Source organism: Diadema antillarum, unplaced genomic scaffold, assembly GCF_040938485.1.
Source record: "Diadema antillarum isolate AM-2024a unplaced genomic scaffold, OU_Dant_1.0 seq00000193_RagTag, whole genome shotgun sequence".
Taxonomy (NCBI): Eukaryota; Metazoa; Echinodermata; class Echinoidea; order Diadematoida; family Diadematidae; genus Diadema; species Diadema antillarum.
This window is the reverse complement of record NW_027271256.1, coordinates 1,448,224-1,467,005: the sequence shown is the minus strand read 5'-3', so window position 1 is coordinate 1,467,005 and position 18,782 is coordinate 1,448,224. Positions and strand designations below refer to the sequence as shown.

The following is an 18,782-nucleotide window of genomic DNA, read 5'->3' as shown; positions in this document are numbered from 1 at the left end:
GACAATTTCCCCAAAAATCTTGGGCTAGTTTGTGAATTCGCACACTATTTCGGGAAATAGCGCGCTAATTCGTTTGCGTCTCTATCAGCCCGAAAATTTCTTGATCCAACCATACATTACGGGGAAGCACTGGCTGGTGCAAGCAACAGATTACGAACTGTAACCCTCATTTTGCTTCTTGGCGAAGGCCCCGTCTACTTATCACAGATCTATACAGTGTTCCGTAAACTGTCAATGTTGATACGATTTGCACACTAATGTACCAACAGAATGGTAGAAAATAGACCTGAAAGCTCATTACATGTATTGTGTACATGATCGAGATCAACCAGACGATCATGAGTCGATCGCGCTTATTACTGACTGTACCAAAACATGTGTCCATACCAGTCTGTTGTGTATCGTACATACGGTGATACGGGAGATTTGCACAGGGAAATCCACTTTCAAACTAAAGAGTGATGCAACGCGCATACGTCAAATTTTGGGCTAATTTCCCCTAGCGCGCTGTTTCAAGCTGATGAAGACGCACACTTGCAATATCAGGCTATTTTCCCAGACCGCAAAATATCCTGCTAGTTTGAACTTTGGGCTGATGAAGACACACCTATTGTAGGGTAGCAAAGATAGTTTTTGTTTCATGCATACAAATTCTAGTCAACTGGGAACACAAACACACACTCCGGATTTCTAAACTCATTGAACACGCATTTCCCATGGATACCTGCCCAAGTATACTCGGGACTAGTCTTCAACAGGTGTAACTTCAGTAGTATTGTGACTAAAATTAGAAAAGTGAAAAGTGAAAAGAAATTCAAAATATCATAATGCTTCCATAACATCTCTAATTAAACACAACTTGTTCTGTAAAAATATCTCACCGTAAATGTTTGTTTCTTTACAAGAAGTAGCTATGGTGTACATTTTGGGGAAAACATGATTTGTATTGATATCCACAGGATAAAGCGATGTCCTACAGAACATGTTATACATAAAAAAATCAAAAAAACAAACAAACAAACAAACAAACACAATCCATCGTCATGACTGCAATGCAACACCAGAATACCTGATAACTTGACATATGTTTTTCACTCTATACCCTCATTATAACCTTACCTGATCCCACAAATACACTCTGGGTGCACGTCATGAGACCGATACCCCCGAGTCATACAGCCCACGAGTCATACAGCCTACGAGTTATACAGCCCATGAGTCATACAGCCCATGAGTTTGACACTAAGCAAACAAGGTTCACGAGACTGACACATTAAATGCTGTGTTGTATACATTGAACTCGTGGGCTGTTTTTACCTGGTGTTGGTCTCATGGGATTTTTTTGCCTTGTGTCGAACTCGTGGGCCGTAGGACTCGTGGGCTGTATGACTCGTGGGTGGTGGTCTTGTGGGATGACCCCTACACTCTACCATAATTCAGCCAGATCACAATTTATTCCCAAAAATCTCTCTGAGTCCATGTATCTTTCCAATCTGTTATATATTTTAGGTATAATTTAAGTTATGTTTGAATGTATGTCTTTTTGTTTTTGAAAAATGGAAAATAAAAATAATATTGTGATATGTTCAAAGCAGTTAATTGTGAATTAATTTGAACAAATATAAATTTGAATTTGAAGATGCAAAAACAATGTTACCTTTTATCTGAGACAAGATATTCAAGGAGTGAGACTGAATTCAAATTAATTTCAAATTCAATTTCAAAATTTGACTTTATTGATTGCAAACTCTTAAACATATGATGGAAAAACCTTTTAATATGCAAGCTATCAATCTCTCAAATGGCTTTGACATCAAAACCTCAATATGAGCTTTGTGGTTTCTGTTTTATTGAACATTTTAGTTTTAATATGGCAAGATTTTGAGAGTGCATTGATGTACATTTAAAAGACAAATAATAGAACAAAACAAAACAAAACCAAATGTTACAGGATAGAGCTCAAAAAGTAATCGTTTTCATGGACTGTTCGTATCTATAAACACTGCATGATATACTATCATCATCTTGCATTTCTTCAATCATGAAATACAAACAATTCCACACAAATGTTTTCCTAAAAGCAGTACAAACATACCCCAAGCTCTGAATTTCAAAATGCTTCAAGCTCATAATTTGAATGTTTAGAAAGATCTTTGTATACAAAATTTCACTTCTCTTTGCACCAGATGTATATTAAAGATATCTGCACTAAACATGGCTTCACAAAAAAATGTTTATTTAATTGCAAAAAAAAAGAAGAAAAAAAAAATGATCACAGAATAACAGCACATCTGATAAAGACAACAATTCATACCTAAATATATATCATCAAAAACAAAACACATCACATTAATATGGGAAAATCCCTAACAAGATGCAAAGAACAGTTAAAAAAATCATGTATACATATGAATTAGATCACAGCATAATGACCTCAAAAATATAAATCTCCCATGAATCTGTCACACACGTCATTAGCACCATTCAAAAGTGAATTTTAAAGAATGTACATTCACTGGCTGCCATGATGGATCTAATACTGTATGAAATTAGTCTTTAACTCTTTATGTGCCATGGTAGAAACCCCTGAGTGCCACATTATTCTAAGACACCAAGGTTGTCATACTTTGAGAAAACATTTTGCTTTTCAAAATCTATGTAGCTTTTAAAAACTTATGTTGAACTGGTCATGTAGTGCGTAGAGTTGTAGAGAAAATGTGAAGCTTTGCTTTGATGTAAATTGCCTGTCGAATCAATGATTTATTTTCCTTCGAATGACCAGCAGCTACATTACAGTAAAGGCCTGTTTTTGCACACAAAACAGCGGCAGAAACTTAGAATTTACATGCAAATCCAGCAGGGAACACCGATTGATAGCCAATTACCACATAAAATGCAAGCTAAATATGAGAGGAACGGAATCACGAGAAACGCTTGCATTGTTCTGTGGCATTTGGCGATTTATTGACCGGTTTTGGCGAGTTTGTGCATTTGAGCAGTATGCGAAGTTCACACGCCGTCGACTAAGTCGGGCGTGCGAACGTGGCACATAAAGAGTTAAATTGCAGCTAATTACTCTATTTAAAGGACAAATTCACCTTGCTATATGTGTAGACATTAGTGTGTGAGTGCACACAATCCATTCAAAATTTATGAATTTTTACAGTCTCAGTGCTGTCATCACTGGGTGAGGAGACTACTACAGTTTGTGATGTAATACATGTGCAGAATGATATATGAAGACAAGATTGAAAAAAAATTCCACTTGTCTTAAACCCAATGAGGACAAGCTGATTTTGTTATAACTCAAAAGACATCAGCTCGAGCAGGCTACTAAGGTCTACATGTAGCCTTCATAACATCATCTTAGCATAAAAATAAACAAATCTTGATGTAAAATAATTACCTATTCATACCCAGGTACTAAAACAAGAGATAAATCTCAGGAAAACAACTGTACTCGATATCTACTACAAACAGGACAAAGCATGAATTCAAAAGTTATTCTATTCATGGTAAATGAGTGATTAGAATTATGCAAGACAATCCATATCTAGATCTGCAATTTCATACAGGCTCTCAAAACAACTGCTTCCAATGAACACAGGAGGGCGCTTTTACTATGTTTTCTCAAATTCACTGTGCCCATTCCTGCTACACACGCAATATATAGGATTAGAAATTGAGTCATAAGGGATTTGACCTTTCATTCCTAGCAGAATCTTTGTCAGAGACAAAATGACAAACATAAAAAGGTAGGCACACACTCACATGGACTACACATGGCAACATAATATGCACTACCTAGAGGAGGCTGTGACATGTAACGATAAAAGTTTGATAGAAATGGACATCTGATGAATTTTGAAGTTATAGAAAGTGTAAAATTGTCATTAAAAAATGCACACAACTGTTTCATGTAAATGTCTTGGTTTACATGGGCTAGAGGAGCCCAAAGCTGCAATTTTATGAGCATTTTATCAACTCACTTCTGGCATAGATTTAGGGATTAAGGTTTTCAAACAACTTTCAGGGAGATCTGGGCAGATGATAAATGCAAAGCTGTTTTGATTACGGGATTAGAAATGCCTTTCTGTAGAGATGATAAACGCAAAGTCAGTTTGAAATGCATTTATTATATAGCTTGAACCTTACCACCAAAACTTCCAGAATTCTGCCCATTTCGGTTTTGCGAAAAATGGACATATATGTGACCCACTACAACAAATGGATCTGAAGGTCGAGGGTGGTAGATTTTCTGAAAATGACATGACATTATTCCCTTACTCTTCTGCTTTAATTTCATATATAACACGACTCATAAAAGTACACAGTTTCGGATATATTGATAATGTTATGAGGCGAACTTGAGAGGCTTAGGAAAAGAGGGTTTCTAGGAAATAAGCGTTTCGAGAAAACCGCTTTGAAAAAGTTTACTTTCCGACACAATCGTGATCAAGGGGAGGTTAAACAGTTTTCACCTCTTGACAATAGAAGGTCTGCTCATAGCAATGTCCTCGATGTTCATTCAAGCTTAGCGCTAGCCGTCTACGCATGACCAATCAGTAACCAGGATGCCACACACTGACCAATAGAATCACTCCCTCATTGCTAGGGGCGGAGTCTATCTGTGGCACTAAATCCAAATCTTTGGACACGTTTCTGTTCCGTTGAATGTCAGAAAATCATGGCACAGAAAAATGCTAATTTCTTGCCTTTCCTTTGATCATTTAGTTTCGAAATTTCAGCAGATGATAGACAAAACATTAGACTACAACATAATGACAACAACAGAAATTTGAAAGTTTTGATGATTTGACTTCAAAGTCGATTTTCTCGCTCAGCCGTCAGCGACTTTAGGATCCTTTCGTTGCGGCAGGTCACACATACACTCCCTACATGAGCTCTGATCTTTGGGTCAAAATGTGCAATGAAGCTGCACAGTGACGAGGATTCTTCCTAGACTAACATTATAGACGTGATAAAGGCAACAAGTCGAAAAGGAAAAAAAACAACAACAAACAATCCGAAAGGCCTCTGAAAGTGTGTTTTGATAGTGGGTATTGAAACACGCTCTAACAGTGAGAGATGGAAAAACCGCAACCCCAGAGACCTGGGGGAACCTTGTGGAGATATTTCCAGACATGTAACCATAAAAACACCAGGAGACAACAAGAGGAACCTTGGAGTTGAAGCAAACAGAGCTGAATGTGATGATAAACATTCAGAGATTTATCGTGACTCTCAGGTCACACACCAGACAGCTAACATTCCTACCCACAATGTTTCTCCAAACTTTTATCAACAAGATTAGAAAGAAATCAAGAGGAGATTGTATCAGGACTACCATCAACAATCCAAACATTCACTGATCTTCATCTCTACTTGGCTAGTTTTATACCGAGCTAAGCTGTCATCATCATGTTGGGCAAATTTCATGTTTAAAGGTCTTGTTTATCTTTGGGAGAAGTGATTTAAAAATGTTCCAAGATATCACTTTTGATGCATATGTGTACAGGTCAGTTGTATCACAAAACATCCTACTAAATAAATCTTTTACAATAAAGCCTACAATATACTTCACTATTCTTCTCATTACACCAAAACTGCAGACAGTTCAGTCTGGGGACATTTTTTTTAATCATAACCACTGTTCACATTTTGTATATTTAACAATACTTAATAGCGATTATACTGGTTCAAATTTTTACATTGGTTGTTTCTATCCCTAACTCACATTTTTGAACTATTTTGAAGCACTCATGCTGAGTTTTTGTTTTATCTTGAAATGGTAAATTTTGCCTTTAACTTTACAAAGAACCATCTGAAGGCCCATTCATGCATAAGATGAAATACCATGCTATTTCCCCTGACATTATTTTGTAATGTGAACGAAAGCTTAATGAGAGATACCTCAAGAAATACAGTAGTATTTAGGATTCATAGTCATTCAAACTTTGCTCAAAATATGCATGCGTTGAGTGTGAATGATGTCATAAAATACCACCCATGTGTGGACTCACGTCACGAATTCATAGGTGGAGCTAATCAACAACAGTTAATTAAGTTTTCGACCTAAACTTCAAGTTTGGCAACTACGTGTGAACGTAACTAATGTTTAGTCGGCCCCTATAATCTGTCTGATAAGTTGATGCAGCTTTCAGACTAGACAACTTCGTCTTGTTTACCAAATTTTTCTGTGTCCTTTTCTTAAAGCTCTATAAATCAATGTACTTTTGTTATCACTAGAAACTACCTAGATTGTATTCTGTTTGGCTGGAATTCATTCTAAATGTAAACTCAAATTGATTTGAAGTTTATAGAGCAGCAACAGCAGAAACATAACATATATGCATCAATTACATGTGTCAAAACCTGTGAAGCATAACATCTTCCTGACTAAAACTGAATGATACGGTCTTCACTGTTTATGCTTGCTATTGTCTAGATGTCTGTTGACTTTTAGGGCACTTTCAAATGGTCCTGTTTACCTTTGGGAGCAGTCAATGTTCAAGATATCACATTTGATACATACACTGTACATGTATGTGTAGGTCTGTTGTATCACAAAACATCCTACAATGTCAAATTTCAGCAAATAAAGCCTAAAATATAAGGAGATATTATTTTTCTCAATAAACCATTACTGTAGATGATTTAGTCTGGAAACATTGATTGTTGCCATTTTGTGCATTTAACAATGCTTATAATCAATTACACAGATTCAAATTTTTTACATTGGTTGTCTCTATCCATAACTCACATTTTAGAACTATTTTGAAGCGCTAATGCTGGGTTTTTGTTTCATCTGCAAATGGTAAATCATGCCTTTAACAATCTGATTTCTGTTAGATGGAGAGACATGATTTGTGGGAGTGTTGTCTAGACAGAAGATCAAGATCCATTTAGTCAGAGACAGACTCACTTGATGATTGATAAAGTCTGAAATGAAGACTAGTATACCTGTATCATCTATAACAGGTGTATGAAGAGCTCTCCCACAGAAATCTAGAGACAAGTGGAAAGTAAGCCACACCCCTCATCTCATGGATAAATGAGCTTGACCCTGACCTTTGACCTTCTCAAGAGGTGGCACCAATGCTCCTGAGAGCTGGTTGCCATGGCAATGGGGCAGTGAAAGTCAAGTTGGCTGGCACATTTTGCTCTGATACAAAATAAAATGGTACACTCTCTATTGTGTGAATAAAAGGCATCACAGGGCCATAGAAACAAGAGACTTTAAAAAAAAATTTAGATGGCTGTAAGCAACTTATGTCAAAGAATCTGAAAGATATTCATACCTTTGTACAAAATGGTCTATACAATGACAAAGTCTGTAATGTATCAAAGTGAGGATACAATGTAAATTAAATTCTGTTTTGATTTAACTCACATCCTTCACTTCTAAAGATCATTATAGGTGATAGTTTTTAGATTACGATCCATCAAGTACGGGGGAATCAACTCTTTCTGACATTTTGCAATGTGAAAAGTGAGTCTGGACAGGACACCAGCCATGTTAAAAATAGCAAGTTTATCTTTCTGGTGTAAATTGCCAAATGCCTTAAAAAGAAGTGTAAACATGATGTGCATAATATGTGTGACAACACTTTTATGAATCTCTGTAGAACAAGAACTGCCAATAACCCATTTTGGAAAGTTGGCAAGATATATTTTCTATTAGTTCCTTCCTTCAATCTGCATAGAGACATTAATCTATTTTTGTGATATGGGCTATACAAATATGGTTTATTACCATTATCATTATTATAGCCAGCATCAAAAATTGTTCACAAAAATATCTCATATCAAACCTTGTGACCAGTAGCTGTCCGACTGATATGATTTAAAAAGATTTGACAGGGGATTGAATTGGAATGATCCAGAGAAGTTTAAATTTAGAGTCAAGACTCTTCCATTCCCACAGGAGGGGAGGTCATCACTAAACAATTCTCACCCTTCCTGTAGCTCTGTGAGTCAAGTCACTGCTTACATTTCATTTTCCTTCCACTTTCACATCAGATTATATTTCCTCCTTTGCAAGATACCAATCATCTTCATAGTCTTAGCTTCAGGCTTTCATTCCTCCTTTACACGATACCAATCATCTTCATAGTCTTAGCTTCAGGCTTTTTCACATAACATTTTGTAAAAATCCCATTTAAGACCAAACATGAAAATATGGAAAGGATACTGAATGCACCTTTTTATTTGAGAAAATTAAGAACCAGCACTGACAATTGTAGAGTTTTTCCCAGTGAAGAGTATGAGAAAGATTAAAGGGATCGTATAGTTTTGGTTGAGACCTAATTTCGGGTTTCTAACATTTTTTTCGGTGAGATAATGAGAAACCTCTTATGAAATATGAAAGAGCATGTAATTCTACGAGGAATTCAACGTTTATTTGATGAAAATTGGTTTTGAAATGGCTGAGATATCCAAAAAAGAGCAATTCTAATATAGTGTGGGACCCACTTCTTAGTACGATCGCTTTGTTTTACTTTGTTTTTGGATGCTTCAGTCATTCCAAACCTGATTTTCATCAAATTAAACTTTGAATTCCTCTTAAAATGGTATGCTCTGTAGTACTATATCATGTGTTTTCTTGGTATCTCGCAAAAAGTTAAAAACCCAATTCTCATCTCCACCAATACTGTACCATCCATTTAAGAGAGAATCAGAAGACATGTGGTCATCATTTTACTAATCCTCGACATCTGATGAAGGCCTATGGGTCAAGAGGTCATTGAATAGTATGGAGAGTCCAGATGGTCTACTGGCTACCATTTCATTTAAAGGGATGGAATAGTATTGGGTATCTTTTTGGCGGCTCAATGCATTCATACAAGCACATGAATACACACACCCAATAGGCCTAACCTTGTGGCTTTGTTGTTTTTTTCCCTCTTTAAATGAGTTCATAAGTCAAAGATCATCTCTCAATAATATTTAAACCCATTGAACACCACAGAAAATGGATGTACACCTACCTTATGCAAATCCTGTCTACATTTTTCAACAAATATGAATATTTTCACCTACTAGTGATATACATTGTATATGAACAGATAAACAAACAAACAAACAAAAAATCCATCGAAATTTCTTTTAATACTTGTTTCCAAAAAGCCTCCTTATTCAAAAGCTTTAACTATCTTTAAATTATCCTACTCCAGAACTACGTTTACAATTGACTGAATTGATACAGAATCAGAATTTTGGACCAAAGGGAAACAATTTCTCCACAAGAGGCCACTAGCTCCTCAATGCTGACAGACTAAAGTTTGAGAGTTCAACCTTCTTCCACATTGAGTCCTTGGGGTCACGACCTTTCTAACCTCCCAGGAGGGGAAAAGAAATAGGAAACAGATAATCTCTAAAACTCTCATCATTTCTTCTCTCATCTCATCTTTAGGACCAGGATTCCAACTCTCCCCTGGCTGGGGTCTCTCATACTCCTCTATCATAGCAAATCTCTGGTGTTGCCCGGATTCCTTGGGGTAGTAACACACCAGAAATTTAGCCTTTGGGGTAGCTAGGTCAGTGGTGGATCCAGGTGGGGGCGCACCCCCCCTATTTTTGTTTGTTAAAACAAAAGAAACAAAAAGATGAAATGGGGGGGGGGGGGCACGTGTGCCCCCCTTTAATTTTGTAAAGGCACCTACCTTTTACAAAATTCCTGGATCTGCCCTTGCAGATGTAGTGATTCTCCACAAATTCTTGTTTAGAAGATGCAGCAAGAAATTGAAATACACCTACCTTTAAAGGGATTGTACAGTTTATCCTAAAATACAAAGATATATCACTATTTTTCTCAATAAACAATAACTGTAGACAGTTTGGTCTAAAACATTTTTATTATAACTATTGTTAACATTTTTATTATAACTATTGTTCACATTTTGTATATCGAACAATACTTAACATTCAAATTTTCGTTTGTTTCTATTCTTAAGTCGCATTCTCAAACTATTTTGGAGCACCATAAGCTGTGTTTGTTTGTTTGTTTTTTAATCTGCAAACGATAAATAATGCCTTTAACTGCAATTTAGAGGCACCTCTAACATAATGCTTTATTATCTTTTTTCTCATATTCACTAGTGCAAAGAGAATGAGCAATTTACTTTTTTTTTTCAATTTGAAGAGAAGCTTCAACAGTCTGAAAGTTAGACTACCCCAGTATTGACTTTGTAATTTGTGTCTCTTGAAATCGATAGTAGGCCATCTGGTCTAACCATCAATATCATAGAAACAAAACAACCCTACTAGTCTAGCATCAAGACATCCAAGTTTACTGATTGTAGATAATACTTTTTAATACTTTTTATGAATGAAAACACAAAATTTTTGCATTTCAAAAAGAGCATGTCTCTTAATGTTTTGAGGAAAAATCCCCAAATACTACAGACATGAAAAAAAAGGGAGAAAGATCCTTTGAACGCTTGTTGGACGGTCTATCATAATGTCCCGAGAACGATCGTGCTACAGTGGTTAGGTTTTTCGTCACAGAGTGAATCACACATGGTGTATTCATTTCCACACAATTCTCTGTCAGCAGAATGAACAGATGACCTGGCTCTGAGTTCTCCTGGCCTAATTTCTCTTTTAAAGGGATCGTACAGTTCTGGTTGAGGTGAGGATTTAGCTTTTAACGTTTTGCGAGATATTCCGAAACCACTCTACGAGATGTCAAAGAGCATGCAATTCTAAGGGGTATCAAAAGTTTATTTGATGAAAATCGGTTTTGAAATGGCTGAGATATCCAAAAACAAGGTGAAACAAAGAGATCCTAACAAAAGGTGTGGCCTATTGCCTTTTATTATTATCATTTTTTTTTTTTTTTATATCTCAGCCATTTGAAAACCACTTTTCATCAAATCAACGTTGAATCCTTCTTAAAATTACATGCTCTTTCATATTTCAAAAGAGGTTTCTCACTATCTCACTTAGGAATGTTCAAAACATGAATCCCCACCTCAACCAGTACTGTACAGTCCCTTTAAAGACCTGATAGCACTGGCTACTGGTAACAACCTGCAATATTACAGGCCTGAGGGTGTTTCACATACAGTTAAACTCGCCTAAGTCGACATCGCATATGTCGAATAATCGCGCAAGTCGATGATTTTAAAAAGTCCCGATTTTTCCCCATTGACTTATGTGTAATAATTCACTCACAAGTCGAATTTTGTAAGTCGAATACTCGCCTAAGTCGATGAAATTCCAAGAACACTTTCATGGAAAAACCATTAAATTCACTGTGCCTAAGTTGAATAAGATTTTATTGTGCAATAAATCACTGTCAAAATCACGAGACGCCAGTTTTGTTTACATAAGAACTAGCCCGATCAGACAGGTGACAAAAAAAAAAAAAATGATCTAAAGTATCAAAATTCAAAGCGATCGCATGCGATTGTTGAACTCTCTTCGTGTTTGGAGGTCCGCTGGTACAGCCCTGTCGCGCTAGCGCTACGTACGTACAGCGACTGGGCTGTGTATAGTTGTGCGTACAGCGACTGAGCTGTGTATAGTCTGTGTATGTTTGCAGTCTGCGCTGTGCAGTGGATGGATGAAGCTGCTGAGTTTTCAAAGCGGAAAGAAGGGGGAAAGTTACGGGCATGGGTAAATCAGAATTACACCTCTACACGCATTTCAAGCCACGGTATGGTAAACTGGAATCAATCACTGCTCAAATATCGTTCATATTCACTTCCCCAAGGTTTAACAAGGGTGTAAAGTAATCGGACCTGTGCCAATACTAATGCACTGTCCATGCAAAGTTCGCCGCGGCCCTGCCGGGTGACCCGTGCTGCGGCACACCTCTCCAGCTCTCGGCTCCAGAGTAGACAACATACATGTACATTTATACATAATGTACGTGTGGTGTGACTGTTGTTAAGTCGATTTTTTTCGACTTACGCACAAGTCGAAACTCGCCTAAGTCGATGTGTTTTGCTCAGTCCCGAGAAGATCGACTTATGCGAGTTTAACTGTATATTAAAGGGAAGGTATAGTTTTGGCTGAGATGAGGGATTCAGCTTTTTGTGAGATGATTAGAAACCAAGTATAAATTTATTCAGAGACTAAGCAGTCTACAGTTATGGCTGATGGTGAAAAATACTGATATCTCCCTATATTTTAGTCTTTATTACAATTATTTTACATGCTACGATATGATGTTTTGTGATACAAGTAACCTACATATAATGCATTAAATGTGATATCTTCAACATTTTTTAAAATCACTGCTCCCAGAGGTAAACAGAACCTTTAATGTCTTGCGAGATACTTAAACAATTAAACAACAGTTTATTGAGAAAAAAAGGGTTATATATCCTTATATTTTAGGTTTTATTGCAAAATTCTTCTATGACTGGATGTTTTGCGATACAACTGACCTACACATATATGCATCAAATGTGATATCTTGATCTTATTTTTTTAATCAGTGCTCCCTATGGTAAATTATGCCTTTACAAAACTGAAACATCACAGCACCTTTTACCATGACATTTTGCCAATGAGAACAGTAACTACAAATTCCAATGGTGTTTAATACCACATAAAATTTCAAATGTGAATGCACCCCAGGCCTCTTGCGTCCACTCAGCCCCCTTTCCTCTCTCCATGACAGATTGAATCAAGAAGACTCTCTCCCTACACTGACCACTCAATGTCCACTTTACTGACCAGAGAGGATGGACACAGACATGCCTTTAATTTGGCCAAATCACACTACAGACAGTGATCAGTCTATGAGTAATGGTCACCTGCTATAACAGCCCTGTCAGAAGGCTGAATCGGGTTTATAAAGTCCCCAAGGATCACCTGAGGAACATGCTATTGATACTGTACAGAAGAGGCTGCTGCGGTAACAATAGGGAGTTGGCCTGGAAACCAATCTGGGTATACTCTAGGGCTTTTTACACTTGTAAATTTTTGCTTAGCCCCGGACTATCGGTGGGGCTAAGGGGGGGCCTTAGCCCCACCGTTGGTACGGGACTATCCTTAGCCCACTTTCTGTTTACACTCGTTTTTGCCAAAGTGGGCTAGCCCCACCGATAGTACGGTACTATCTGGCCCTGCAAAATAGCAGGGGTTAGCACCGCAATTGCGGTGCTAGCACCGCAATTGCGGTGCCAAGCAAGTGAGTGTAAACAGAACGAAAAAATAATCCTGGGCTAAGCGACGGAGACGAAGTCCGACCCTCACTGACCAATCAGAAACGAGGCAATCAAGTGCTGCCGGTGCGTGCGTGTACGTGTACAGTACACAGCGTAATTATGAATATTCATGTGGTTTGGAAAGTCCGGGGCTAAGAAATACGAGTGTAAAAAGGTCAGTTTTCTCCTTAGCCCCGGACAAGAGATAGTACGGGACTAATTGGCCAGTGTAAAAAGCTGAAAAAATTGGTACGGGACTAACGATAGTCCTGGGTCAGAGAAAGTCCGGGGTTAAGAAACACAAGTGTAAAAAGCCCTTCTGAGACTTTCCAGGCAAGAAAGTGAAAAGCTCCATATATTTTGATCCCTAGAACTGACTTTCCTTATTGTTTACCACAGAATTGATATCAAATATAAAGTGACAAAAAGTGTCAAACCCTTTTATTTTCACACATCAGAATCAGAAAAGCTCTAAAGAAGCAACCAGGGAAATACTTATGGGTCTTTTGCATCTCAGTTGGCAAAATAGTTCCAAAATCACATCGACTTTTATGCTTACTTGTCATGAAATATGGAGGCATTGAAATTGTGGTATTTGAGTTTTTATGACTTTCATGAGGTGAATGATTTTGTAAAATCAACAACTTCCAAGAAATTGCCCTCCATAACACAACATGATCTACAGACAACTCCCCTTATAACAAAGTCCTCGGGACTGGCAGTTTCCTTTTCTAACATCAAAATTTCATTATAACACAAAGAAATGTTGCACCATGAACATGTGTAATTATAATTCTGGGATAAGAATTTTTACTTGAGTGTAATGAAATGTTGTCATAGTCATGTTCTTTGTAATAAGAGTTTAAAGTTTATCTCCATGGTGGGAAATCAAACAGGTCTCTTTTTCATCTAAGAAAAGCTAAACACACTGATATCTCATTCAGACACTATGGTTCTCGATTGCAAACTAAACAACTTGTGAAGTTGTCTTGTATGGCCCAACTTGGGTAATATTACCCTCAGGAAATAAATGACCTATTAAAGATGTATAAATGTTTTTTGAAGAGACCCCCTACAATTAGCCAGGCTGGTTTGCCATTTCTGAGGTAGTATCATTGTATGATATCTTTCATAGCACTTCATTGTAATGACATAAAAGTTCCAGTCAAAACACTGAAAGTAGGCCTACACTTTTTATTACACCTGTAGCCAAAGTTATCATTCATTGCCTTGGACTCTGTTGCCATGGAAACCAGACAGGAAATTGAATTGTGCAGACTTGTCATGTCAGGAAGTATGCTGAAGGTCAGGGGGTATCAATGGACGCCTGGCTATCGGGTGAGACTGGGATTCACTGTTAGTTTCCTTAGACCAAGCACCCCATATCCCACGTTCACACTGGACCCTGCATTGCACGGACAGTGTCAAGAGATCTCATCCTTTTTATGGCTGACTGTCCACACTGCTATCTCATCTGTCCCCAAGCTGTAGGGGCAATTTGGGCTTGTGGCCAGCTCTGCCACTTGAAACTAGGCAATATAGCACATGCGCACATTTCATAAATACAGAGCTGGACGCCATCAATTTCGCCCCAAGGTCACTCTCCCCTCCAAATCTTGTCCCAGTACCCGACTTGCTTTGAGGGGACGAGGGGACAAGTCCCAGCGAGCATTCACATTATGGTTTTTAAGGAGAAAGTCCATAGCATGGGAGTTTTCCCACGTCACGGGGACTAATGTGAACGCGGAGTTAGTTCGGGCTCAAACTACTGACCACTGACTCAAACTTACCACTTAATTCATTCACCCAAAACTCAATGGTTACATAATTTCCTTCGAAATTATGCAACCTAAAATCACTCCACTAACCCTTCTATGCCTTAAAAATATTAATATTAAATGTAAATGTTTTCTGAATTGCTTTTCTTCTACAGAGAACATTGTTGGATGTAGCATAATTACACAATAAAACCTAACAATCAAATATTCTTTCAATATATGAAGTCATTTTAAATGATTCATTCATTTGAAACTGAAAAGGAAGCTAAAATATAGGGCTCATGAGGTTATAATGATTTTTCTTCTTCTTTTTTATCTTTTGTAGTACATGAACACTCCCACACAATCTCCCTGCCAATACTACCATAATTCACAATAACAAACCTTTGATACAAGGATTCCACAAAGGGACAAAGTCAAAAAAACAGCGAGCTAGAAATATTGTGTTTAGGATGTGACTGTAATAATACCACTAGGTGCCAATATCTACTTCAAACCATCAGTCTGTTCCAATTTATGAGATACAGGCCAATGGGGGTGAACAGGTGCAGAACTGATAGACAGACAGACAGACAGATTGACTGACTGACAGACTAACTGACCAGTAGAAGGGCAATGTACTTTAATGACAATCAAGCCAGTCTCTCCACCAAAAATTTTGATAAGAACTACAACAGCATTTTAATGCTAATATTGATATCAGAACAAATGAACATCTCAGAAAAATGTCTGCACTTGAGCATGTTTTGTGAGATCTACAAACCTGACTCTGGTAATCATTGTTCGAGGAATGGTACAGTTTTGGTTGAGATGGGGTTTGAGGTTTCTGACAGTTTTAGATGATGATTTTTATGAGATAATGAGAAACCTCATATGAAATTTGAAAGAGCATATAATTCTAAGAGGAATTCAAACTTTATTTGATGAAAATTGGTTTTGAAATGGGTGAGATATCCAAAACAAAGCAATCCTAATAAGACCCATCTTTTATTAGGATTGCTTAGTTTTTCTTTGTTTTTGGATATCTCAGCCACTTCAAAGGCGATTTTTATCAAATCCTGTTAGAATTGCAGGCTTTCCCACATTTTGTGAAGTGATTTCCAGCTATGTCGCAAAAAGTTAAAAGATTAATTCTCACTTTACCCAAAACTGTACCAGCCCTTTAAATTTGTCAGAATAGACTGACAGGACTAGGAACATTGTGGTTGTACATCATCACTCTGTGAGAAGCATGAAGCTGTGTGATAAGATCAGAAGAGGTGGCAAACATGTGAAGATTTCATCACTCTTACAATCTGACATCTATGTCCTGTCTGGTCTAGAGAGTAACTCTCAGCAAATTAGCATCACATGGATTGGATGGAACAATCTCTGACAAGTCGTGAATTGATGTCAATCACAATGGTTTTCACTTCCAGCATTTGAGAGACTAACTTTGATTAGAATAACATGGATCCGCCTCTCTGTTTTAATCACTACACATCAAGTCATCATATGAGTGAGAAGGAATTTAATGTCAAAGGCTGGACCTCTCGGTATTACTCAATGTTTCATCTTCCTCTACGAACATTTTAGATTTGGCTGGCTAGAAACTCTGTTTTTGCTCAACTTAGTTTCTAGTTCAGCCCCTAGTCAGTTTTTCATTTGAATTTTACAAGATGTATTGATACAGAGCTACTGTAATTTTGTCACAATGTGTGTGACATAGGTCTCTTATAGCTTCATAAAATTCATCTTTTTACACAGCAATATGAGAGATGCCTCGGAAAGAATACTTCACATCTTTGACATTCTTAAACTGATGGCAGATAAACTTGGAATTAATCTGTGACTTTGGCAGTATGCTTACACGTCTGTTTTTAGTTTGGTCAAAGAGGTGATACCAACCATCTCCTCCTCCACCTCAATCTATCTCAATAAGATTGTCTACCGGTATAACTGATGCCTTCCCTGTCCACCAGTCTACCGGTATAACTGATGCCTTCTCTGTCCACCAGTCTACCGGTCTTGAGTTATTGTCTCAGTCTCCGCCATCTCCCTGTGAGCAGTGGGTGGATAGACGATATCTTGGGTGTGGTCCTCCTCCTCCGTTCTCTGCTTGGTGTCATTGTTCTCCCGTGCCCCTGCCCCACCCCCAGCCCCGATACCGTTTCCAAGAACGTTCTTAAGGAGTTGGGCCTTGGGCCTATCGCGCTCTTGAACGATTCGTCGATATTGCCTCGCCTCCTCTGCGTACTTCCTCGCATCGTTCAAAACATGTTCGGCCTTCAGAAAGATGTCCCTCCTACCGAGATCATTCTTACTCTTGTAGCCATGTTTCCGTAGAAACTCCTCCCTACCATCTTCAACATCTTCCTCCCCCTCCTCCTCTTCCTCTTCTTCCTCCTCCTCTCTCTCATCCCCTTCATACCCTGCATCCACGTCAAATCTATTCAGCATTCCATTCAATCGTTTCATTACCTCTTCGGCGTTCTCGTTCCAGAAGTTCCTCTTAGCGAAGTTCAGCATCCTGTCCTCCAAGACGGCCCTCTCATGGTAGTCCTCCGCCTCCCTCCGGGGAACGAACTCCATCTGCAAATCATCCATGTTCTCGTAGAATGCCATGTTTTGTAGCATGACCTCATCGGCAGGGTGAAAGAGGAGGTATGATAGAGCATTTTTCACTGCATTTTGGATGTCACCAACTGGAGGGGAAAGGTGTGAGAAAGAGAGGATAAAGGTCACAAGTCTGATGCAATGAAGCAAGTATTCCTAAATTGCCAAAAATGACCCACTTTGTTAGATTAACTGGATATCATAAGTTACGTTCAAATGCAGTTACAAACTTTAAGTATAGGTTGAAAACTTAACTATCGATGATAAGCATCACTTGTGAATTCACGCACTGGTTCACACGCAAACCTTAACTTTAAGTTACAACTTACCAGCGAATCCCACTCGATGATTACACTGGAAGCGCAAAGTCTTTGCTAGATGACCTTATGCCCATACAAAATAGCGCAGCTGGAGGTTGACCCAGATGTGAACGAGAAGCGAGGTTCACGCTAACTCACAAGCTCATTGATTATTGTGTCCACATGAGTGAAACTACGAGTGGGGACCCCCGTGGCTCGTGGAGAGAGCATAAAACCTAAGATGTCTCGTGGTCTTAATCATCAACTAAACTTTACGATCGCTAACTTTTGAGTGCCTCCACACAGTGCTAAACTACAAGCTCATCATCGAGGGTCAAGTTTCCGACCTAAACTTAAAGTTTAGGAACAGCGTGTGAACTAACTATGGTTACCTGAGTCTCTTTCAACCACAGACATCTCATCCTGATCCCAAAGAACCAACAATCTCAATCTAGGCCCTGTTGCATCAAATTTAAGATCATGCATTCTGATTGGCTGATACCTGAATTCTGTTGATTTTCTGACTTGCTTGATTACATTTTTTAGCAACAAGGCCCTGATCTCATTGATCTAATCTTAAAGGACAAGTCCACCTCCATAGACATAAACATACAATTTTGTGAAATTCTCTTTATATTTTCCGTATATCATTGTACACATGTGATATCATACACTGCAGTAGTCTTCTCATCCAGCAGTGACTGTGCAGACACCTTAAAAATCCATAACTTTTGAACAGATTGTCAGATTTTCACAAAAGCTTTCACTGATGTGTTCTACTAATATTGCAGCTGCATTCACTCAGTCCACATGTATATGAAGGTGGACGTGTCCTTTAACCCTAACTAGGCCGGGGGGGGGGGGGGGGGGGGGGGGGGGGACTTTTTTCTTTCGAGTCTCCCGATCTTTTGACACCAAATTTGCGATGCGCGGGTGTGCGGTTCCAA

The 18,782-nt window shown here is 38.2% G+C and overlaps 1 protein-coding gene across 1 annotated transcript in view; it reads right to left on the bottom strand.

Moving 5' to 3' along the window:
* LOC139728715 (prolyl 3-hydroxylase 1-like) overlaps positions 1 to 18,782 on the bottom strand; it is a 57,839-nt gene that overhangs the window by 17,452 nt on the left and 21,605 nt on the right. Inside the window, exon 5 of the mRNA XM_071639657.1 lies at positions 17,402 to 17,625. Within this exon, the coding sequence (XP_071495758.1) occupies positions 17,402 to 17,625 (224 nt within the window). The remainder of the gene's footprint in view (positions 1 to 17,401; positions 17,626 to 18,782) is intronic.